The 25502-nt window shown below is 43.4% G+C and overlaps 1 protein-coding gene across 5 annotated transcripts in view; it reads right to left on the bottom strand.

Annotated features, from left to right (window-relative positions):
* The window catches only part of CFAP221 (cilia and flagella associated protein 221), an 84736-nt gene that overhangs the window by 45186 nt on the left and 14048 nt on the right, over positions 1-25502 (bottom strand). For all 5 annotated transcript variants that reach the window (XM_004276903.3, XM_033400242.2, XM_049712113.1 and 2 more), the window contains 4 exons: positions 25031-25117; positions 24772-24870; positions 23116-23216; positions 1093-1196 (listed from right to left, as the gene is read on the bottom strand). In XM_004276903.3, the coding sequence (XP_004276951.2) occupies positions 1093-1196; positions 23116-23216; positions 24772-24870; positions 25031-25117 (391 nt within the window). The remainder of the gene's footprint in view (positions 1-1092; positions 1197-23115; positions 23217-24771; positions 24871-25030; positions 25118-25502) is intronic.

A 25502-nucleotide genomic window follows, 5' to 3' on the forward strand; every position in this document is an offset into this window, starting at 1 on the left:
AAACCCTGCTATTTACGACAATACGTACGAACCTGGAGGGCATTATGCTGAGTAAAATAAGCCAGACAGAGACAAAGACTGCATGGTATCGCTTATATGCATATCTAAAAGAAAAAAGCCCAGTTCTTAGAAACAGAGAGTAGAAAAGTGATTTCCAGGGGCTGAGGGGTGAGGGAAAAAGGAGAGGTTGATAAAAGGGTGTAGACTTCCAACTGCAGGATGAATAAGGTCTGAGGGCCTAATGTAAAACATGGTGACTATAGTTGGTAACATCGTACTGTATAATTGAAATTTGCTAAGAGTAGAGTAGAACTTAAATGTTTCACCCAAAAAAAAAAAAAGTAACTATGTGATGTGATGGATATATTAATTAACTCAATGAAGGAATCCTTTCACAATGTGTACATATGCCAAATCATCACATTGTACACTTTAAAAAGATAACAATTTTATGTGTCAACTATACCTCCAAAAATAAGAAAAAATACAAAATAAAAACAAAACGATTTTAGCATTCACAGCAGATCACAGTGGGCAGATATTTAAATCTGAAACCTAAACGTCAAGAGACAGAAACTGGGAAGCAGAAGTCAGCTCAGGCGGAGATTTCACTCTCAGAGGTCCTGAGCATCTTTGGGACCTATATCCTTTGGGGCGTGCAAAGACGGATGGTCTACGCCACCTGTGAGACAGATTCCTTAGACCCTTCACTAAGATTCTGAAGGCTTGGAAAGAAATAATATTCCCTTTTATTTGAACATGAATTAAAGGTGACTACAAAACCAAGGATGTACCAAGAGTCAAAACTAGAATTAGAATGGATTAACTTCTGATTTCAAGTTTTGACTCTGGGAGAAATTTACCTGGGCATTATTATAAATTATCTGCATGACACAAATTATCCCAAACTGTTTTTACTCCCAAATTGCTGGTTCCAATTCACATTATGTCAGACATGTAAAGTCTGCTACTCTTACACATTTGAAAATAACTATTCAAATGTGGCTTATTCTTCTCCATAACTTGAGAGCTACTTTTCCAAATCATCTTCGACCTGAGAACTCTGGCAACTTGAGAATTAATTCTCCTTACCTGACGTTGGCTCAACAGTAAAGGCTTGATGAGACTGAACCAACGCAACATGAAACTCGAAATCTACAGGACAACTGCATTGCAAAGGAATCACATAGCTTTTGCTGCAGAAAGAAAAGAAAAGAAAAATGGAAAATATTATTTTTCTTTATAACTAGATGTTTTGGTATCAAGGAAAAGAAACTCAGGTTATGTAATAAACAACCACAACCATGAGGACAGCCAACACTCATACAGTAATTCCCGGGTGACGGCTAGCCCATAGTAAACTAGGCTAATCCTGTCAGGTGGTAAGATGATTTCTCCACTGACAGAAGAGGAAACCAAGGCGCCGCGCAGGTTTCTGTCCTGTCCAAGGGGACACAGCTGGTTTGCGACAGAACCAGGATTCAGTGCAGGTCCACTGTCCCGACAACAGCTCTGTCGGCCACCTGTCGAGTCGGGCAGCTTTAACCTACGGGTGCTCAGTCACAGGGAAAGGGCGTCTCTGCCACACGACGGGCCCCGGGGAGCCTGGGGACGCTGCAAAAGCAGGCGTCATGGACAGCCTGGGAAGCCGTGGCCCCTGCAGAGCCTGGAACTGGCCCGTGTTGAAGAAACCACACGGTGGCTTTCGTTGGCCGAAATATGCTAGAGGCTATTCGGTTAGAAGCTGCAAACCAGCAGAGGAGCTGGAGAGAAATGCTCTCACGGGGACAAGGCCACCCGCTCTCCTTAGAGAGCCCTGCGCTTCCCCTGACGGCCCCTCCTTCTACGGGACGCGCCCGGGCGGCCCGAGTGTGCGGGACGCGTTTGCAGGAGAACAGAGCCCTCCAGGCGTTCGGTGGCATCCCGAGCGCGGCTGGGGCAGGTCACCCCGGCCCGTCCGGCAGCTCCTCCCTCTCCGGGGCTGCGTGCTCCCTTCTGCACGCCCTCGCGCGCGGCCGCTCTGCCCCTCGCGCCCGGCTCCGACTCCGGGAGAGCGAGGTCGATCGTAGGGGGTTTGGGCAGCTCTCGTGCTGCCGCCGAGCTGGCCGTGGGCTTTCACATCGCGGCCCACTCCCTCAGCGGCCAGCGCCCGTCTGCCTGGGAGCTCCAAGCTTCATTGAAGGCACAGTCGAGTCGACTGGCTTCCCCTGCTCGGCCTCAGCCAAGCCCCCGAGTCCCGCACAGAGCCCAACGAGGATTTGTTGGAGCAAAGTGAAATCACCCTTTGTCAGTAGGACTTTGGGGATACAGTACAGTGCAAACATGGTTTGAAAAACGATGCCAAGAGCATTTTTATTTGGCTTTAAACTCCTTATCTTTTAAACATTTCTGAAATATTCCAAATATAAAGAAAAATATTGAGAAGAATAAATAAAGATCCCTTTATCCACTACAAACCTCTATCAAATCTTCTGCTTTGGGTAAATCAATGTCATATTCGTAAAGAAATAAAACACTGCGGAACAGCTGAAGCTCCCTGTCCCCCTGTCCCGGGGCCTCTGATCCTTCCTGCCTTCCCGGGGGTGACCTCACCTGGATGCACCATCAATCCCACAGATTTTTATACTATCACCACATACGTATGTACCCATAAAATGTATAATATTTACTATTTGTTTTCAACAATGTGGTTCTAAAACGTGCTGGTTTTGCCCAGCACTATGCTTTTGAGGTTGACCCATGAAGTTCTGTTGGTTCGTTTTCACCAGTGACGAGTAGTCCATTGTATGACGACATCATCCTTGTTTCTCTACTCTCGTGCTGAAAGCGTTTAGGTTGTTTGCACCATTTCGCTACTGCAGTGTGGTGGGGACAGTCCTTGGGTGGGACTCCTTATGCATCTGGACCAGAGCTGCTCTAGCTATAACCAAGAAATGGAATTACAAGTTAGCAGTAAAGTGAAAATATCAGCTTTACTACATACGGCCAAAACACCCTCCAAAGCACTTGGACCAATCTATCCTTCCACAAGCAGCATCTGATTACCAGCACAGCATTCTCAGACATATTAACTTCTTCCAACCTGATGGGGGTGAAATGGTATCTCATTTTATTTTCATTTTCATTTCTTTGAGGTTGAGCTTCTGCTCATGGGTACCCATTTGGGTTCCCTCTCCTATGAACTGCCTGTGCATATTCTTTGCCCATTTTTCTATTGGGTTGTTCTGTTCTCTTATTAATTTGGAAATTCTAGATATTCATTTTGTCAATTACATCCATTGATATAAATTCTAGACAAGGGTCATTATACAGAGTAATCACTTCAGCCAACAGTGAGATGAATACTTCATAGTTTTGTTTGTTCGTTTGTTTTGTTTTGTCTTACCAAACTCATAGACTCTGTCCTAAATCAGGCTCTACTAGAAGTATCAGTTCATCCATCTTAACTCTCTGAGACGCTTTCTAATTCTGAAATACAGGGTACATAAAAGTCGTTACATTTTCAAGGCAATTCAACCTAACAGACACTCAGGCCCCACTGAGCATCAGGTCCTTTACAGCACTGGGTAGATAAAACTAACATTACAAATTACACATGCCTCTAAAGATGTAAGCAGCTTTGGGTAATGGTCAACGTGAAGCATGAAACTGCCCAAACCTGGTCCCTGAAGATCAGGCCAGTGACCCCCAGGCCACCTGGGCTACGTGGCCCTCCAGTTGGTACCCCCAGGGGTCTGCTCAGAGCTGCCCCAGCAGCTGCTCAGCGTTCTCCTGCTAGAAGCTGAACGTTTGCATTTTCCTGAACAAACAAACAAAAACTGCTAGGGCTTTTTATGTATGTCTAATCTGTAGCTAATTTCACAGCTCTGATAATTCCCATAGAAAAAGTGTCACAGTATTTGTTTAATGATGATTACATGAAGCCAAGTTCCTGATGCATTAACCAGTTGGAAAAACAAACAGTTCCTTAAGGGCACAAAATTCCAAGGGCCTTGATTCAGAAAGAGACACAGCAGTGCAAGGAATGCCAATTCAGTGGAAGCACTGACCTTTGCTTTCATTGCTGCTGTTCACATTACGGATGTCAAATTAGTGTGGCTGGCTTCCTTCATCATAAATCAAGGACAGTCTAGATTAATTTGGGTCAAGAGCAATTTTGGCAAATATGAAGTTTAGTATTTTTAGGAGTTTTCCATATGTCAAGAAACAGAATACCGTTAAATTCTGGGGGAACTTAAAAATTATCAACTAAATCCCCATTGCTAAATACAATTAAAACTGATCTGCAGTGAAGAAACGTGAATAAATATACATATTATATGCCTATTAATCTTCAGATGCAAATAGGAGCCTGAATGAAGAGTTCTTCCATAACTTATAGAAAGCAGTCAATTAACATAGTAAAGCAGATAGAAGTTAGTCCTTTTGGAGGTAATGACAACTTTTATCCCTGATACTTTATGTGGTTTTTTTTTTTGGCCGCACTGCGAGGCATGCGGAACTTCTCCGACCAGGGATCGAACCTGCGCCCCCTGCAGTGGAAGTGCAGAGTCTTAACCATTGGACCACCAGGGAAGTCCCCTGCTACTTTAGTATTTAAACATTTAACCAAACATGCTAAGGCTCTGTATAAAAATATATTAAGTATTTTAAAAGAATTATTCCCTACTTTTAGTAAAATCCAACCCACACCTTTTAAATACTAGACTTATATTATGATCATGTACAAACTCTGTGCCTATTAGAAGAAAAGAGTATAAATTTGCCTCACAGAAAGGAAATATTATAAAATAACTTAACATAAACTCAAATTTCTTTCTTGTCCCTTCTCTAAATAAATGCAAGTAGAGGGCCAGACACCACAGTAATTTCTAGTAAATTATATAACATTTGTTTTTACTTTACTCTGATCTTATTTTATCATTTACCCTAAAATCTAACATTGTGTTTGTCTCAGGAGTAATCAAGGTTTTTCTGAGAGAATGAATCATCTTGTGAACTTATTGTATATAACATAAAATCAAATTTCCTCCCTAATTAAAAAGTCTCAATGTTTAGAGAGTGGAATGAGTGAACCATCTTGCCATCAATAGCGCTGGACTCCTTTTTGGAGAATTATGGTAATAACTGATAATGTAAGTGAGCAGGACACCATGGGGCCTTCCCGGAACAGACACCCCCCCACTCACGTCCTCTACCTGCTTCTTTGCTGTAGAAAACCTGTAGCCTCCTAGGCCTTCCCTGAGTTCCAAAGAGTAAATTTAATAAGAGAAGTGAGAAAATGCAGAAAGGAAGGAAAACCATCAAGCAAGACAAAACAATAATAGTTTAGCCATTATACAATCTCAAGGATCTTTAGTTCCTCCTCAAGGGCTGTAGAGAATATTCTGAGCCATGTCCTTTGAGCTGTTTTGCAGATACTGAAACCCCCGCCAGGTGGGAGAGCTTAACTGCACACTGCCCACAAGCACATAGACCCCAGACCCACTGGAACTGGAAGGTTGATGACGCTGACTCCAAATCACCTCACCACCAGCCGAGCAGAATGCCCACGAGCTGATCACACACCCCAGAGCCCCCCTCCCTCACTCTGTCTTTAAAAAAATTTTCCCTGAAAGCTTCCAAGGAGTTTGGCCCTTTTAAGCACTAGCTGCCTGGACTCCTTGCTTGGCACCTGCAATAAATGCTGCACTTTCCTTCACCACGACCCGGTGTCTGTAGATTGGCTTTGCTGCACATGGGTGAGCAGATCCAAGCTTGGTTCGATAACAATAATAAGCATGACAAATGCTAACTATTACAAGATGCTGTATTCAGACAGCACAATAAATTAATCATTAGCTATTACACATGTACAAAACTTTGAGAGAAACACCATCAAGAAAAAGGGAAGCCTTCCCACAGAGACATATGTATAATTTAAACTATAACGTAGACTATAACATGTCAATTTAGCAGGACTTCTCCTTTGTCAACTACTCACTGATACAGGAACCATTTCTAGATCAGAAGATGTGGAGAGCAATGATGTTTGTGTGACATCCATTCCCTACCAAATGTACAGAAGACTCATGGGAAAATCAAATCTGAGCAAGCTTTGGGACTACATATTATGGCAGTTTAAAAACGCATCTATTGGGACTTCCCTGGTGGTCCAGCGGTTAAGAGTCTGTGCTCTCAATGCAGGGGACCCGGGTTCAATCCCTGGTCAGGGAACTAGATCCTGCATGCCACAACTAAGAGCCCACACGTGGCAACTATGACCCAGCACAGCCAAATAAATAAATAAATAAACATTAAAAAACAAACAAACAACAACAAAAAAGTCTATGAACTCTTCAACATTTCTTCTATTGAGAGGTTTCCTTCCCTGGAATCTGGGCTCTCTGGCCACTCAGCTACTAGAATGCAGTGGAATGATGCCATACTGCTTTCTAAAGGCCACGCCTGGGAAACTGCTATCTCTCGCTCCTCCTGGATACTCACCTCGTTGCCATGCCCTCAGGAAGCCCAAGCAGCCTGTGGAGAGGCCCATGTGGAGAGAACTGAGGCTCCCGCCCTCCACCCAGCTGAGCCCAGAAAATGGCCAGCGTGTGAGTGGACCATCTCAGGAAGTGGATGTCTGAGTCCCCAGCTAACTCTGCACGAAGCAAAGCAGCCTTCTCCATCAGGCCATATTCAAATAGTAGATCCAGGAGCAAAACAAACAACTGCTGTTACTCTAAGCCACTACTTGTAGGGTGTTTTGTTACACAGCAGTAAGGAAAAAACGGACCCAAACAGCATTCTCTCTTTCTCATCTCATTTCTCCTTTAGTGAATGATTACCTTACCCCATTTCTGGTTGGAATAATAATTTGGCAATTTTTTAAGTCTTTTTTCTCTTTTTGGTAGTAGCCCTTCATATGTCCCAGTCACACTGTGCTTGCCCCTCAGCTAACCCTCTTAATAACCCTGTGAGGTGAGTACTATTACTATGCCCATTTCATGGACAAATAAACTGATCTGTGGGCCCGTCCAAGGACACACAGTTAATAAGAGATGAGGTGGAAATTAAAGCCAGGACCCCAGGACCCTTAACTGAGATACTATACCTCTCTTCTCAGTCTCTAATAGCAATCAAGAGCTAAGAACATCTCACTGTTAGCACTGCCGTCTTCTTCCCTATTGACTTTCTCTTTAAAACCGATCCCTCGATTTAAAACTCAATTGAGGATTGGTTCAAGATGGTGTAGTAGGAGGACGTACTCTCACTCCCTCTTGTGAGAGCACCAGAATCACAACTAACTGCTGAACAGTCATTGACAGGAAGACACTGGAACTCACCTAAAAAGATACCCCACATCCAAAGACAAAGGAGAAGCCACAGTGGGATGATAGAAGGGGTGCAATCACAATAAAATCAAATCCCATTACTGCTGGGTGGGTGACTCACAGACTGGAGAACACTTATACCACAGAAGTCCACCCACTAGAGTGAAGGTTCTGAGCCCCACGTCAGGCTTCCCAACCCGGGGGTCTGGCAATGGGAGGAGGAATTCCTAGAGAATCAGACTTTGAAGGCTAGCGGGATTTGATTGCCGGACTTCAACAGGACTGGGGGAAACAGAGACTCCACTCTTGGAGGGCACACACAAAGTAGTGTGTGGATCGGGACCCAGGGGAAGGAGCAGTGACACCAGGGGAGACTGAACCAGACCTACCTGCTAGTGTTGGAGGGTCTCCTGCAGAGGCGGGGAGTGGCTGTGGCTCACTGTGGGGACAAGGACACTGGCAGCACAAGTTCTGGAAAGTACTCCTTGGCGTGAGCCCTCCCAGAGTCCACCATTAGCCCCACCAAAGAGCCAAGGTAGGCTCCAGTGTTGGGTCCCCTCAGGCCAAACAACCAACAGGGAGGGAACCCAGCCCCACCCATCAGCAGACAAGTGGATTAAAGTTTTACTGAGCTCTGCCCACCAGAGCAACAGCCAGCTCTACCCACCACCACTCCCTCCCATCAGGAAACTTGCACAAACCTCTTAGATAGCCTCATCCACTAGAGGGCAGACAGCAGAAGCAAGAAGAACTACAATCCTGCAGCCTGTGGAACAAAAACCACATTCACAGAAAGATAGACAAGATGAAAAGGCAGATGTACCAGATGAAGGAACAAAATAAAACCCCAGAAAAACAACTAAATGAAGTGGAGATAGGCAACCTTGCACCAGATGAAGGAACAAGATAAAACCTCAGAAAAACAACTAAATGAAGTGGAGATAGGCAACCTTCCAGAAAAAGAATAAAGAATAATGATAGTGAAGATGATCCAGGACTCTGGAAAAAGAATGGAGGCAAAGATCGAGAAGATGCAAGAAATGAATAACAAAGACCTAGAAGAATTAAAGAACAAACAAACAGAGATGAACAATACAATAACTGACATGATAACTACACTAGAAGGAATCAATAGCAGAATAACTGAGGCAGAAGAACGGATAAGTGACCTGGAAGACAGAATGGTGGAATTCACTGTTGCAGAACAGAATAAAGAACAAAGAACGAAAAGAAATGAAGACAGCCTAAGAGACCTCTGGGACAACATTAAATGCAACAACATTTGCATTATAGGGGTCCCAGAAGGAGAAGAGAGAAAGGACCTGAGAAAATATTTGAGGAGATTATAGTCAAAAACTTCCCTAACATGGGAAAGGAAATAGCCACCAAAGTTCAGGAAGCTCAGAGAGTCCCATACAGGATAAACCCAAGGAGAAACACAACAAGACACATAGTAATCAAACTGGAAAAAATTAAAGACAAAGAAAAATTATTGAAAGCAGCAAGGGAAAAAAGACAAATAACCAAATAACATACAAGGGAACTCCCATAAGGTTAACAGCTGATTTCTCAGCAGAAACTCTACAAGTCAGAAGGGACTGGCATGACATATTTAAAGTGATGAAAGGGAAGAACCTACAATCAAGATTACTCTACCTGGCAAGGATCTCATTCAGATTCTATGGAGAAATCAAAAGCTTTACAGACAAGCAAAAGCTAAGAGAACTCAGCACCACCAAACCAGCTCTACAACAAATGCTAAAGGAACTTCTCTAAGTGGGAAACAAAAGAGAAGAAAAGGACCTACAAAAACAAACCCAAAACAATCAAGAAAATGGTAATAGGAACATACATATCAATAATTACCTTAAACATGAATGGATTAAATGCTCCAACCAAAAGACACAGGCTCACTAAATGGATACAAAAAAAGACCCATATATATGCTGTCTACAAGGGACCCACTTCAGACCTAGGGACACACACAGACTGAAAGTGAGGGGATGGAAAAAGATATTCCATGCAAATGGAAATCAAAAGAAAGCTGGAGTAGCAATACTCGTATTAGATAAAATAGACTTCAAAATGAATAATGTTGCCAGAGACAAGGAAGGACACTACATAATGATCAAGGGATCGATCCAAGAAGAAGATACAACAATTGTAAATATATATGCACCCAACACAGAAGCACCTTAATACATAAGGCAACTGCTAATAGCTATAAAAGAGGAAATCAACAGTAACACAATAATAGTGGGGGACTTTAGTACCTCACTTACACCAATGGACAGATCATCCAAACAGAAAATTAAGAAGGAAACACAAGCTTTAAATGACATAATAGACCAGATACATTTAATTGATATTTTTAGGACATTCCATCCAAAAACAGCAGATTACACTTTCTTCTCAAGTGCGCATGAAACATTCACCAGGATAGATCACATCTTGGGGAACAGATCAAGCCTCAGTAAATTTAAGAAAATTGAAATTATATCAAGCAACTTTTCCGACCACAACGCTATGAGATTAGAAATCAATACAGGGAACAAAACATAAAAAACACAAACATATGAGGCTAAACAATACATTACTAAATAACCAAGAGATCACTGAAGAAATCAAAGAGGAAATGAAAAAATACCTAGAGACAAATGACAATGAAAACATGATGATCCGAAACCTATGGGATGCAGCGAAAGCAGTTCTAAGAGAGAAGTTTATAGCAATACAATCCTACCTCAAGAAAGAACAAACATCTCAAATAAACAACCTAACCTTACACCTAAAGGAACTAGAGAAGGAAGAACAAACAAAACCCAAAGTTAGTAGAAGGAAAGAAGTCATAAAGATCAGAGCAGAAATAAATGAAATAGAAACAAAGAAAACAATAGCAAAGATCAATAAAACTAAGAGCTGGTTCTTTAAGAAGATAAACAAAATTGATAAACCATTAGCCAGACTCTTCAAGAAAAAGAGGGAGAGGACTCAAATCAATGAAACTAGAAATGAAAAAGAAGTTACAATAGACACTGCATAAATACAAAACATCGTAAGAGACTACTACAATCAACTCTATGCCAATAAAATAGACACCTGGAAGAAATGGACAAATTCTTAGAAAGGTATAACTTTCTGAGACTGAACCAAGAAGAAATAGAAAATATGTACAGACCAATCACAAGTAACGAAATTGAAACTGTGACTAAAAATCTTCCAACAAACAAAAGTCCAGGACCAGATGGCTTCACAGGTGAATTCTATCAAACATTTAGAGAAGAGCTAACACCCATCCTTCTCAAAGTCTTCCAAAAAATTGCAGAGGAAGGAACACTCCCAAACTCATTCTATGAGGCCACCATCACACTGATCCCAAAACCAGACAAAGATACTACCAAAAAAAATTACAAACCAATATCACTGATGAATATAGATTCAAAAATCCTCAACAAAATACTAGCAAACAGAATCCAACAACACATTAAAAGAATCATACACCATGTTCAAGTGGGATTTATCCCAGGGATGCAAGGATTCTTCAACATACACGAATCAATCAATGTGATACACTGTATTAGCAAATTGAAGAGGAAAAACCATATGATCATCTCAATAGATGCAGAAAAAGCTTTTGGCAAAATTCAACACCATTTATGATAAAAACTCTCCAGAAAGTGGGCGTAGAGGAAACCTACCTCAACATAATAAAGGCCATATACAACAAACCCACAGCAAACATCATTCTCAATGTTGAAAAACTGAAAGCATTTCCTCTAAGATCAGGAATAAGACAAGGATGTCCACTCTCACCACTCTTATTCAACATAGTTTTGGAAGTCCTAGCCACAGCAATCAGAGAAGAAAAAGAAATAAAAGGAATATAAATTGGAAAAGAAGAAGTAAAACTGTCAGTGTTTGCAGATGACATGATACTATACATAGAGAATCCTAAAATTGCCACCAGAAAACTACTAGAGCTAATCAATGAATTTGGTAAAGTTGCAGGATACAAAATTAATGCACAGAAATCTCTGGCATTCCTATACACTAATGAAAAATCTGAAAGAGAAATTAAGGAAACACTCCCATTTACCATCGCAACAAAAAGAATAAAATACCTAGGAATTAACCTACCTAGGGAGACAAAAGACCTGTATGCAGAAAACTATAAGACACTGATGAAAGAAATTAAGGATGATACCAACAGATGGAGAGATATACCATGTTCTTGGATTGGAAGAATCAATATTGTGAAAATGACTATACTACCCAAAGCAATCTACAGATTCAATGCAATCCCTATCAAATTACCAATGGCATTTTTTACAGAACTAGAAGAAAAAAATCTTAAAATTTGTGTGGAGACACAACAGACCCCGAATAGCCAAAGCGGTCTTGAGGGAAAAAAACGGACCTGGAGGAATCAGACTCCCTGACTTCAGACTATACTACAAAGCAACAGTAATCAACACAATATGGTACTGGCACAAAAACAGAAATATAGATCAATGGAACAGGATAGAAAGCCCAGAGATAACCCCACACCCTATGGTCAACTAATCTATGACAAAGGAGGCAAGGATATACAACGGAGAAAAGACAGTCTCTTCAATAAGTGGTGCTGGGAAAACTGGACAGCTACATATAAAAGAATGAAATTAGAACACTCCCTAACACCATACACAAAAATAAACTCAAAATGGATTAGAGACCTAAATGTAAGACCGGACACTATAAAACTCTTAGAGGAAAACATAGGAAGAACACTCTTTGACATAAATCACAGCAAGATCTTTTTTGATCCACCTCCTAGAGTAATGGAAATAAAAACAAAAATAACAAATAGGACCTAATGAAACAAAAGCTTTTTCAAAGCAAAGGAAACTACAAACAAGATGAAAAGACAACCCTCAGAATGGGAGAAAATATTTGCAAACGAATCAATGGACAAAGGATTAATCTCCAAAATATATAAACAGCTGTTGCAGCTCAATATTAAAAAAACAAACAACCCAATCGAAAAATGGGCAGAAGATCTAAATAGACATTTTTTCCAAGAAGACATACGGATGGCCAAGAAGCACATGAAAAGCTGCCCAACATCACTAATTATTAGAGACATGCAATCAAAACTACAGTGAGGTATCACCTTACACCAGTTAGAATGGGCATCATCAGAAAATCTACAAACAATAAATGCTAGAGAGGGTGTGGAGAAAAGGGAACCCTCTTACACTGTAGGTAGAAATGTAAATTGATTCAGCCACTATGGAGAACAGTATAGAGGTTCCTTAAAAAACTAAAAATAGAATTACCATATGACCCAGCAATCCCACTACTGGGCATATACCCAGAGAAAACCATAATTCAAAAAGACATATGCACCCCAATGTTCACTGCAGTACTATTTACAATAGCCAGGTCATGGAAGCAACCTAAATGCCCAGAAGACAGAAGAATGGATAAAGAAGATGTCGTACATATATACAATGGAATATTACTCAGCCATAAAAAGGAACAAAATTGAGTCATTTGTAGAGATGTGGATGGATCTAGAGACTGTCATACAGAGTGAAGTAAGTCAGAAAGAGAAAAACAAATATCGTATATTAATTCATATATGTGGAATCTAGAAAAATGGTACAGATGAATCAGTTTGCAGGGCAGAAATTCAGACACAGATGTACAGAACAAACGTATGGACACCAAGGGGGGAAAGTGGCAGGGGGAGGGGTGGTGGTGTGATGATTTGGGAGATTGGGATTGGCATATATACACTAATATGTAAAAAATGGATAACTAATAAGAACCCGCTGTATAAAAATATAAATAGAATAAAATTCAAAACAAACAAAAAACCCTGATCCCTCTGTGCTTTATTTATTGAGCTTTTTGAAAGACGTGTCCTTTAATTAGCCCATCAGCAACAAAGGGTTATAAAGTCCCAAGACCTTTTCTCAGATGTTACCCACCTCCCCTCAAGTCCTGGCATGCATGTAGAGAGAAAGGGGGAAATCTGGGGCCTGGCCAGTTATTTTCCTTTAAGCTTGAGATGTACATTGCTGTATTCAGAATATGACCAACAAAAACAGAAAGAAATCAGACATAATGATTAGTTGCCGGATAAGCCAGACCCCCAAACCCCCAAACGAATGGGCCACAATTTGAAAAGATACAAAGAGTGGAGAGTAAATTATGTTTCAAATTTCAAAGTACGCTCTTTTATCTCAGATTATTTATGTTCTTGTGAACTTTCATAGGCTGCTTATCTTGTTTTCAAAGACATAATTAACTTCACTGGGATTGGGGCCTGAAACCAGAAGCACAGTGGACCCATGATCCTAATGATATAGTCAAATAAAGACAAGCACAAATTCACATAAAGAAACGTTCAGGGAACAGGCGTCTAATTATTCTTTTTCCCTTATAGAATTAAACGCCACACTCATTTTAGACTAGGCTTAGACCAGTGTTAGAGGCAAAGACCGATAAAGAATCAAAGTGTCAGGGAGGTTGGATGTTTTTTCTCTTGCTGGCCTGGCCTTCAAGCTCCTTTCTTGCCCTTACTTCAATTCCTTCCCCAACCCTACTTAGTTCTTCCTACTGGTAAAACCTCACCCTCTCCCACACCCCAGTAGTTTAGGAAAAGGTGGAGTTCTGCTGAAATCACTAGGGAACAGTGGGAATTAAATGAGGTCCCCTTTGCATACTTGGTAAAGGAAGTTACGGTATTTCTCTGGGGGGTGGAAGGTAACTGAATTCTGGAAAAGTTAGAGGTGACCAGATGACATGTCGTCTGCAGAGACAGTATGTACCCTATTCATACTGGTTAAACACCTTTTAAAAAAATGTGGTAAAATGTACATAACACAAAATTTACCATTTCACCCATTTTCTAAGGTACACTTTAGTGGAATTAGGTGCATTCACACTGTTATACAACCGTCACCTAAAAGGCCTTGAAAAGGCTTGAAAAGCCTCCTGCAGATCGAGTTCCTTTTTAGTTGAGAAAAATATAGCACTTATTGGGAGAAGATAAGAGGATACACTAAGAACTACTGACGGTCTTTTCCTCTTTTAGGAGACAAGGGAGAAGCAAGCCCACACTGAAGGTATTAAAAACACACTCGGCTGGGGCTTCCCTGGTGGCGCAGTGGTTGAGAGTCCGCCTGCCGATGCGGGGGACACGGGTTCATGCCCTAGTCCGGGAGGATCCCACATGCCGCCGAGCGGCTGGGCCCGTGAGCCATGGCCGCTGAGCCTGCACGTCTGGAGCCTGTGCTCCGCGGCGGGAGAGGCCACAACGGTGAGAGGCCCACGTACCGCAAAAAAACAAAAAACAAAAAAACACACACACACACACTCGGCTGGAGATGAATGACCTGTCCTGCCGGCCGGGCGCCCAGCTACAGCTCCAAGTCCCTGCCGCTCACCCACCAGCAATTATAAGGACAAAAAATCACTCGGCAGTGGAATAAGAAATGAATTTTTAAAGCAAAGCAGCGTATTTTCAAATACTTTTGGTTCTGAAATTGCAGTCTCTAAGAATTTTAAGTGAGAAGACCCAACGCAGCCAAAAATAATAAATAAATAAATAAATAAATAAAATTAAAAAAAATTTGCACAAAATCAAAGGGAGAAAAGCAGTATCCAGTATTACAATTTCCAAGCTAGGCTCTAATAAGGTCAGTATTACTTTCCCAAATTTCAGTTTTTCAGCCTTTTGATGGCTTTCTCCAGGAGTCAAAAGTCTGGGATTCAACATTTTGTGAGAAAAACTTGAAAAAAACCCCTAATTTTTTGGGTCACTTTTAGGGTCGTATAGCCATCATGAAGCAGAGCCTGGATTGGAATCTAGACACTGCACTGCCTCGTCTCCTTTTTAGTTTCTTTATTGAGGGTCCTCACAGGCCAGGCAGGTAACAGTGAGAGGAGAGGGCTACGTGTGAGGTAACAGGGAGTGGTGGGGACTGCGGCAGCCTGGCAAAGGTACTGCCCTCTGACGGGGCAGCTTCCAGTTCGTCCCTGAGGAACTGATTGTGGTCATGCAGGAATGTGTGCCTAGTTCTGCTGGATCTTCCTCTTTTTTTTTTCTTTTAACAAAGAGTGGAAATCTAAATTTTCATGAGCAATCTTCTGATTTCTAAATGTTGGCAACTAACTGAAATTTTTAAAATTTATTTTATTGGAGTCTAGTTGATTTACAATGTTGTGCTAACTTCTGCTGTAAGCAAAGTGACTCAGTTATACATATGTATACATTCTTTTGCATACTCTTTTCCATGATGGTTTATCCCAGGAGATTGGATATAGTTCCCTGTGCCCTACAGTAGGACCTTATTGTTTACCCATTCTATACATAATAGTTTGCATCTGCTAATCCCAAACTCCCAGTCCACCCCCCCCCACCTTTCCCCTTTGGCAACCACAAGCCTGAAATGTTTACAAAAAATAAATCATGTGGTCCCCAACCATGTGGAACAAATGAAGCAGGTCAGCAGTTTAATGAGATCAGAGCCACAAATTCAGAACGGATGGATGGCTGGCAGGCTGAGGGATAAACTGTCTGCACCAGACTAGACAGGAGGATTGGTGGGACGCTCCCCACTCTCCCCAACAATCTAAAAATTCCTCAGAGAACCATCCTGGACTTTACTCCCCACAGGGAGCTACAAAGGGAAAGACTGAGGTTGAGGGGATGAGATGGGCGAAGGAGCCAGAGGTACAGCTGCCAGCAGCCAGATGCCCACCTCGTAAGACACAGTGACAGGTTGGCGGTGCTGCTGGAGGGCGTGCTGGTCCTCTGGGTGGGGGGGGTGGGGGCGACAGTGGGTGAGGTTGGGCGCAGAAGCTGCCGAGCAGCCGGGACAAGCACAGAGACGCAGCACCTGCAGGTGTGTCGTTCCTGGTCCCGCAGCCGGGCCTCACCAGCAGCCCCTGAAGAAGTGACGGAGCAGAGCAGGGGTATTCGTGTGTGCGTGGGACTGGGGGCTGCGGGCCTGAGGCAGAGAAACAGCAGGAGCCGGACTGCAATGCAGCCTCGAGGGTGAGGGCTGATGGGCTCCGAGGCGAGTGGCACGCTTGGGACCTTGGGACCACAGTGAGACTGGAGGTCACAGATGAGGCATCGCCGCTTCTTATGCACCCAGCAGTGGCTGCAGCCAACCCGCCCTTGTGGGAGGAGTGTTTTCTCACGGATAATGTTTAGCATCTGCCCTTCAAACCAGATGTGTGTCTGCTCTGTGTTATATAACTTCTGGTTGCTGTAGTCAAAATGCCTAGTCCAACGTTTTTTTCCTCCAATTAATCACATCCTGGGACCTAATGTATAAATCCAGTACTGCATGTCTTGTGCATAACCGTTCTAAAGAATCTTATTTTATGTACTGTATGTATCAGAAGAGTGTACATTGCCATGTAATGTAAAAAAGAAAAATCTACATAAATAACGCAGCAACTACCCAGGTGTTATACCAGCTAAAACAATAAATAACCTTTGAACAGTGCATGGTCACATTCAAACGCCCCTCTGCCCCAGGGAGGGAAGGCAGCCCAGAGATGGACCGCCACGTAGTCACCCCACACTCTCCATCATGACACCGTCCACCGGAAGACCGTCCCCTCTGCCAGGCAGCAGCTCACATCAGCTCAACCTCGCACAAATCCACACCATCACTCCAGAGAAGGACAATTCCAGAGCCCAATGAAGCCGGACGGAGGGTGGACAGGCGAGTGTGTGAATCGAGGGCCTGTCCGCCTGCTGTGGATTTGTGGTGCTGCTGCGCTCCCTCCCCTTGGCCAGCTGGTGGACCCATCGCCCGGCTCTGGGAGGGCTGGCGCTGAGGACTCACCCTTGACCTTCTCCAGAGAAGTGCCCTTGGCTGAGGGGCTGGGCACCCCCATCCCTGTCCTGCACTCCTTTATGGGTTATGCCTTAGGAAGTCAGGTGCAACGAATCCTTGTTTCTGCTTCTAAGGAACCTAAGGCCCCACGACTACATTTAAATACTTGCAATCAGTGCCTGATTTTGAGGTGTCCCAGGCCCCTCTCCACAGCAGTGTTAAGTACATGATGTATTTATTTAATAGAGTTGTTATACTATATATAGAAATTGCTACAGTATCAAGTAGAACATAAGATTATACTTCAAAGCCCCCTTCTGAAACTCACTGAGGTAGGTAAAGAGTATAAAAAAATCCAAATTTTGGGCTTCCCTGGTGGCGCAGTGGTTGAGAGTCTGCCTGCCGATGCGGGGGACACGACTTCGTGCCCCGGTCCGGGAAGATCCCACATGCCGCGGAGCGGCTGGGCCCGTGAGCCATGGCCGCTGAGCCTGTGCGTCCAGAGCCTGTGCTCCGCAACGGGAGAGGCCACAAGAGTGAGAGGCCCCCGTACCGGAAAAAAAAAAAAAAATCCAAATTTTAAAATAAACAATATGTCAGCAATATTTATAATTAATTAAAAACACTGTTTCAGATGTAGACAACAAACGTATGGGCACCAAGGGGGGAAAGTGGGCGGGGGGTGGGGGTGGAACGAATTGGGAGATTGGGATGGACATATATACACTAACACGTATAAAATAGATAACTAATAAGAACCCGCTGTATAATAAATAAATAAGTAAATAAATAAGTAAATAAATAAAAACACTGTTTCAATTCACAATCTCTTCTATTCAACGCCTGGCTTTCACATAGCTTTCAGATACAATCCATTAGCTCAAAGACACCAGTGAAATGATTATACTTCTGATGATCGTTGTAGTATTTTTACCTCTTATAAGCAAATTTTAAAGAAAGGCACAAAACAGTTTTACTATAGTCACATAAGCCCACACAAATATGACGTGAATGTAAGCTTTGAAAAGTCAAACTCTTAAAAGTCTGACAATCACATGCAATATAATATGCCCCAAATTTCAAAGAGAAGCGGTTTCTTTTTAAAAAATATTTATTTGGCTGCGCTGGTCTTAGCTGCGGCACGTGGACTCAGCTGCGGCATGCATGCGGGATCTAGTTCCCTGACCAGGGATCAAACCTGGGCCCCTCATTGGGAGCACCGAGCCTTAGCCGCTGGACCACCAGGGAAGTCCCCAGAGTGCAGTTTCTACAAGGTACACACGACCGTGCATTTCTCTGCTTCCCTTGTTCAGTGGTGGCCTCAGTGAAATCCACCTTTGCCAGCAAAGCCTCTGAGGCCCTTCTCGCTCAGCCCTTGCCCTGCCACAGCGCTGATAACCCAGGTCCAGGCTCACGAACGCCCCAGAGCAGTCCACAGGTGCCGTTCCATCCACACCTCTGCCTGTGCCCAAGCCTCCACACTGCCTGAAACACCCTTCTGCCCTCCTGCTCCCTTCCGCTGCCTGATGTCTAGTCACGCTTCAAAAGCTCAGGGCAGGTGCACTCTCCTCTAGAAAGTCTTGTCTGAGCTCCGCCGTCCCACCTGCCCCCAACTCACTTCACACTGAGCTGGGTTACGTGTCCTTCCTCAGAACACACTGAATTAGAAATTAGAATCGTCCAGTTAACAAACAGCTCAAACAACTCAACAACAAAAAAGCAAACCTCCTAATCGAAAAATGGGCAGAAGACCCAAATAGACATTTCTCCAAAGAAGACATACAGGGCTTCCCTGGGGGCACAGTGGTTAAGAATCTGCCTGCCAACGCAGAGGACATGAGTTCGAGCCCTGGTCTGGGAAGATCCCACATGCTGCAGAGCAACTAAGCCCGTGCGCCACAACTACTGAGCCCACGTGCCACAACTACCAAAGCCCATGCACCTAGAGCCCATGCTCCGCAACAAGAGAAGCCACTGCAATGAGAAGCCTGCGCACGGCAATGATGAGTAGCCCCCAGTCGCTGCAACTAGAGAAAGCCCGCGTGCAGCAACGAAGACCCAAAGCAGCCAAAAATAAATAAATAAATTTATTTAAAAAAAAAAAAAGAATACAGATGGCCAGGAGGCATGTGAAAAGATGCTCATCATCACTACTTATTAAAGAAATGCAGATCAAAACTACAACGAGGTACCACCTCACACAGGTCAGAATGGCCATCATCAAAAAGTCTACAAACAATAAATGCTGGAGAGGGTGTGGAGAAACGGGAAACCCCCTACACTGTTGGTGGGAATGTAAATTGGTGCAGCCACTATGGAGAACAGTATGGAGGCTCCTTAAAAAACTAAAAATAGAGCTGCCATATGCTCCAGCAATCCCACTCCTGGGCATATATCCAGACAAAACTGTAATTCAAAAAGATACATGCACCCCTATGTTCATAGCAGCACTATTTACAATAGACAAGACATGGAAGCAACATAAGTGTCCATCGACAGAGGAATGGATAAACAATATGTAGTACATATACAATGGAATACTACTCAGCCATAAAAAATAATGAAATAATGCTATTTGCAGCAACACGGATGGACCTAGAGATCCTCATACTAAGTGAAGTAAGTCAGAAAAAGAAAGACAAATACCATATGATACTGCTTATACGTGGAATCTAAAATATGACACAAATGAACTTACGAGACAGAAACAGACTTGCAGATGAAGAGAACAGACTTGTGGTTGCTGAGGAGCGGGGTGTGGGGGGAAGGAGTGGGAGTTTGGGGTCAGCAGGTGCAAACTAGTACATAGAGGATGGATAACAACAAGGTCCTGCTGCAGAGCACAGGGAACTCTACTCAATATCCTGTGATAAACCATAATGGAAAAGACTATGAAAAAGAATGTGTGTATAGGGAGCTTCCCTGGTGGTCCAGTGGTTAAGACTCCACACTTCCACTGCAGGGGGCACGGGTTTGATCCCTGCTTGGGGAACTACGATCCCGCATATCATGTGGTGTGGCCAGAAAAAAAAAAAAAGAATGTGTGTGTGTGTGTGTGTATATATATATATATGAATCACTTTGCTATACAGCAGTAATTAACACAGCATTGTAAATCAACTATACTTCAATAAAATACAAATAAAGAATTGTCTATTTAATCATGAGATGAGGGTTTAATCACCTCTACATCCTTAGTACCTACCATTGTGCCTGGCACACAGTAGGCATTCAATAAAGGTTTGTTAAATGAATGAATGTTGAATAAAGAACCTACCCAAATAATACCTTCAACCCCCAAGGCGGCCTAGGATTAACAGAGGACATTTCAGGTGAAAACCCTTTCAAATAGTCACCACCACCACCGCCCCCGACGCCAGACATTGTGGATGGAATGCAGTGCTGGGCAGTTTGCATAGTTAAAAGTTGGGGAAAAGCCATTAAGTCAAGTGCATCAAGTCTTGGGAAGGCGCTGCTGCCAGAATGCTTGGAGAAACAAAGTAGCACACTTATCTTTTGAAAAAATTTTTAAAATATCACAGTGTTACACACAGTAACTCAGCTTCATAAACTGTTTAGCTGAAATTTTCATTCTGATTACAAATGAAGGGCATGATGTATAAAACAGCTTGGGAGAAGCCTCCAGGGAAGTGGGCAGATTTATCTGTTAAGAAGGTCCAAGAGGGAGGGGATGTATGTATATGTATGGCTGAATCACTTTGCTGTACAGCAGAAACTAACACAACATTGTAAAGCAATTACACCCCACTAAAAAAAATAAGAAGAAGAACCAAGGCTGATTTCTGCATCATTTCCTCCTGCCTATGGACCAGTGCTCTCAACCTCAACAGCCTTGCTTACGGTCCAGACAAGGAGTGATTTGTGGAGGGAAAGAAAGAAAAACAGGGAGAGAGAGAGAGGAAGGGAGAGAGGGAGGGAAGGAGGGAGGAAGACAGATGAACTAGGAAGTTAGTTGTTTCCTGCCACTTCAATTTTGGTTAAAAATTGCTTATTCACCCATTTAAAGGAAATAGCTATGTTTGGCCTCAAAATGCATAGAGTGAGTGGGTCCTGCCAGGAGGGATTCACCTCTATTAGCCCCTTTTGTATGGATAATTTATTGACAATTATTTTTGGGGGGAATTTTTATTTTATTTTATTTTAATTTTAGTTTTTGGCCACACCGTGCAGGGATCTTAGTTCCCTGACCAGGGATCGAACCCACATCCCCTGCATTTGAAGTGCAGAGTCTTAACCACTGGACCACCAAGGAAGTCCCTTATTGACAATTCTTAAAGAGCTGTTTTTAAAAAAATAAAGAGAGATGGTGCATCAGAAGCTCATGCGAAGCTGCTGGGCGGGGGATGGGATCTCACGTCAGCTGAACCAACGCGATTGTTCAGATCTAGATGGTGAGTTTCATTCAAGGGCTCTGAAGCTCATACACCTTGGTCCCCCGCCAGCACCAAAAAGCTTCAGTTGCCCCCTCTCTACCTCTACTACCCAGTCACTAGCAACTTGTATCCCCTGCTCAGAGCTGCCTGCAGGCACCTGAACTTGCTTTCACCCCCAAACACAGGCTGAAGCCCACAGTCTTTGCTCACTGTCTGGGCCTAGACCACAAGGCATCTAGTATCTACCAGCTACTGGGTGGCTTCATCACCTGCAAGATGTAGTCCACACTCTTTGCCACCACTGTGCTTTTGTACGTGCTGTTTCCCTGCTTGGAATGCCACCCTCACAGCCCGCCCCGTGGTGGCTAACCGGATAGGATAACCGGACGTCCCCTGCTTAGGCGTGAGGACTTTCCCCATCCCTCCTGCACGAGACCCCGTGTGTGCCCTGATTACAACACTGGCACGCGGTGTAATTAATCAGTGACGTGGTTCTGTCCCCATCAGACTTTAAGACCTTCAGAATGAGAACTTTTGTCTATTCATCTTTTTACCACAGGTGATATTCCAAATATCACCCAAACAGGACTTCACGGGCAGTGCGCCACTAGTGTGGATACAAAGCTGGAGCCAGGTCCTGCAGGTCCCTTCCCCCCCACCCCCCACCACCAGATGGCTAGGTATTAACAACTTAGTTACAGAATCATTGGAGGTGAGGGGCGGCAGGAGAGGGGCCAAGCAGATGGCAGGGAGGGATTGGGGGCTCAGGACAGTATATATTTCCCAACCAGTACAGAAATATTTCAGCGTTTAACAAGATTTTAACAACCGGCACGGCCATTGTATCTCGGTATCTAACAGCTCAATAGTCACCTTCTTTATGTCCCTAGGGACAGACAGCACTGTGCCTGGTAGTAGGTATTTAGTAAATATTTACTGCTGAAACAAGACACACCTTGAAATACAGCTAGAGTCATCAACTATTTTCCCAACAAGGAGGGTGGATTTGAGATTTGGCTTCCATAGTGACTGTCCAGGGTCTTGGCCTTCCCTGTGGCCATTCCGTCCAAAAACACATGCTGGTTAATGCACAGGCATGAGATGCCTCCCTGGGACTCCGACACTAATACTCCCAACCCTGCAGGCCCTCCAACTACCGCTGTTGCCAACAGTATTTGGACCTTCTGGCAGCTACCCTGCCCTGTGAAGGGGAGCCTGTGGAGAAAGAAGCCTGCACAGGGCAGCAAAACCAAGATCCGGGGAGGGTCAGGTCCCAGCAACCCCTGTTAAACCCCTAGACACAGCCATGCCTGAAGGTGCGTGCCATCTCGCACCTTTCAGGTTGATGACCCAATAAATTCCTTTCTTGCTTAACGATATTTTGACTCGGTTGGGTTTGTTTGTTGGTTGTTTGCTTTGCCTTTGCAACTACAAGTCCAGTCTAACTCAGCTAGAAGGAAAACTTTCCATTAGGAAAAACAGAAATCTAAGTTTTTATCTATGTGAGTCTCTCTTAACTTTTCACATCCCATGACAGTTTGGTAATTCATTTTGATAACTTACCTTTCACCAAGTAGAACATTTGATAGATTTATAAATGAGGGAAAGTCCAGTCTATTTATGACAGGATAGGCGTGGATGGGGACAAGCAAAGTCTCATCTCCCTAAAATTAATGGGAAAAAAGTCAAGTTTACCATGCTTAAGACTATAATTTTCTTTTTTTCTTTTTCTTTGTTTTTGGCTGCGCCTCGCAGCATGTGGGAACTTAGTTCCCCGACCAGGGGTTGAACCCACGCCCCCTGCTTTTGAACAACTGGACTGCCAGGGAAGTCCCAAGACTATAATTTTCAAAGATGAATTTGTAGATCCTTTATTTCTTATCTTGTTTTCTATCATTAAAAAATACCTCCAGAAAAAAAGGGAAAACATTTCCTTAAAAAAAAAACACTGAGTGCTTAAATATAACAGTTGAAATATTGAGTTTTCTTAGCTATAAACAAAGTATAGAAAATTTTTAGTGTATTTCACTGAAATGATATTCAATATTATCCAGGAAAGCTAATGATGCCTTCACGTAGAGATGAAAACAGTCATCTGTTTCGATTTCAGAAAGTTATAGGGAAACACAATTGTGAGCGGCCTGAGATAAACAGAAACCAGCACAGAATCAGCTGATCCAGACAGTGCCGAACAGTAAGCACTGGACCAGCCAGAGGCACAGAGGCCTGCTTCTAGACCTGCACAGTGCGTGACCTTGAGTAAGACCTCTGACCTCTCCACAGCTCGTCTCTTCCTTTGCTTTCAAGTGGGGATAAGGCCACCTTTCTTTAAAGGTATTTTTGAGAATTAAAGCAGACACTGGCCTTAAAAAGTTTAAGGCACCACATAAATACAAGGTACTAATAGCATTGCTATGAAGTAGCAGGACACCTGCCCTGGTGCTGTACGCAATGCCTGTCCTAAGGATTTTTGTTCTTGGTACAGAATATTCCTCCTGAAAGCACTATTCTGGTTTCATTTTTAGTTTTTTTTCCCCCTCTTTTTAAAAACTGAGACTCATCTGTTACTAAAGCACACTCTTCCACTTTAATTTTGAAAAGGTAAATTTCCTTAACCTTAAGGCTTCTCAACTTGTAAGGGCTGGGCGTGGAACCCAGAGCGGAGGGGTGTGGAGGTGCCAGTTTTAAGGGAAGGACTGACAGCACGTGGGGCTGGAGGCTGGAGGCCGGGGATGAATTAGGTGACCTGGAAAAGGCCTTCGAGAGCTCCTACAGCACAGCCTCTGGGGTTGGACCACACAAGTAGCCTCCCTGCAGACCCCCAGGGCTGCCTCGGAGAACATTTGCTGCTGGTGCCCAGTGACAACTCGGGGTTGTTGCTGATCTTCTCACCTAGCTCTTAAAGGACGATGTTTAAGTTATTTGACAAGCCTTCCTCAACTCCCAGCACCACAAGATAAATGAGATTTTTAGGCCAGGGCAGGTGGGAACCTGCAGCAAGCAGTGTCTCTGGCTCTGCCCCAGTTCTCGGCAGCCTGGAGCTTCCCCAGCTGGGACCCACGTCACCGGACCAGGACCCTCAAGCCACTCAGACCGGCTGCCCAAGGCATCAGGCTGAGAAACTTCATACTTGTCACTCCGTCTCTCTTCTTCCCTTGAAGATGTAAGGTTTGATGCCACCCCCAAGCCCCAAAAAACCCCTGATATTAAGAGACATACCTTACAGTGAATGCGGATGCAATCATAGTAGTATCGCCACTCATCTGGAGTAAATGTAACGGTGACCGTGAGGGACAAGCCAGGGATAAGGCGGTGCTCCTAGAAGACAAGGGGGTTCCTGTCCGGACGAGCCCCAGTGCCCAAGGGAGCAGGACCACGGGGACAACACGCTACATGCCGCCCCGGGCAGACCTGCGGCACACAAAACCACACCTGGCAATGAACACCTTGGGAGAATATGCCCCCCAGGGACACTTACCTTTTTCACATATTTGATCTGAAAGTGTTTGGTTTGTGGGGGTAAAATATGAACGTGTAAATCTTCATTGCAAATATTGACCACGTGCTGGAGAGAAAAAGAAGCATTCACATGAATACACTGCTTTATCTACCTGCACATGCACCTCCTCATTTATCTTTACCTCATCTTGTTCCTAAAGGGATGTGAGGAGATACGGTGCACTTTTATTATTTTTTAAATTTTTATTCTATATTGATGTATAGTTGATTTACAATGTTGCCTTAATTTCAGGTGTACAGCAAAGTGGTTCAGTTATACATATATCTATTCTTTTTCAGATTATTTTCCCATTTAGGTCATTACAGAATATTGAGTAGAGTTCCCTGTGCTATACGGTAGATCCTTGTTGCTTATTTTATCTATAGGAGTGTGTATATATTAATCCCAAACTCCTAATTTATTTCTCCCCCCAACATTTCCCCTTGGTAAC

The sequence above is a fragment of the Orcinus orca genome, chromosome 7 (genome assembly GCF_937001465.1).
Source record: "Orcinus orca chromosome 7, mOrcOrc1.1, whole genome shotgun sequence".
NCBI lineage: Eukaryota > Metazoa > Chordata > Mammalia > Artiodactyla > Delphinidae > Orcinus > Orcinus orca.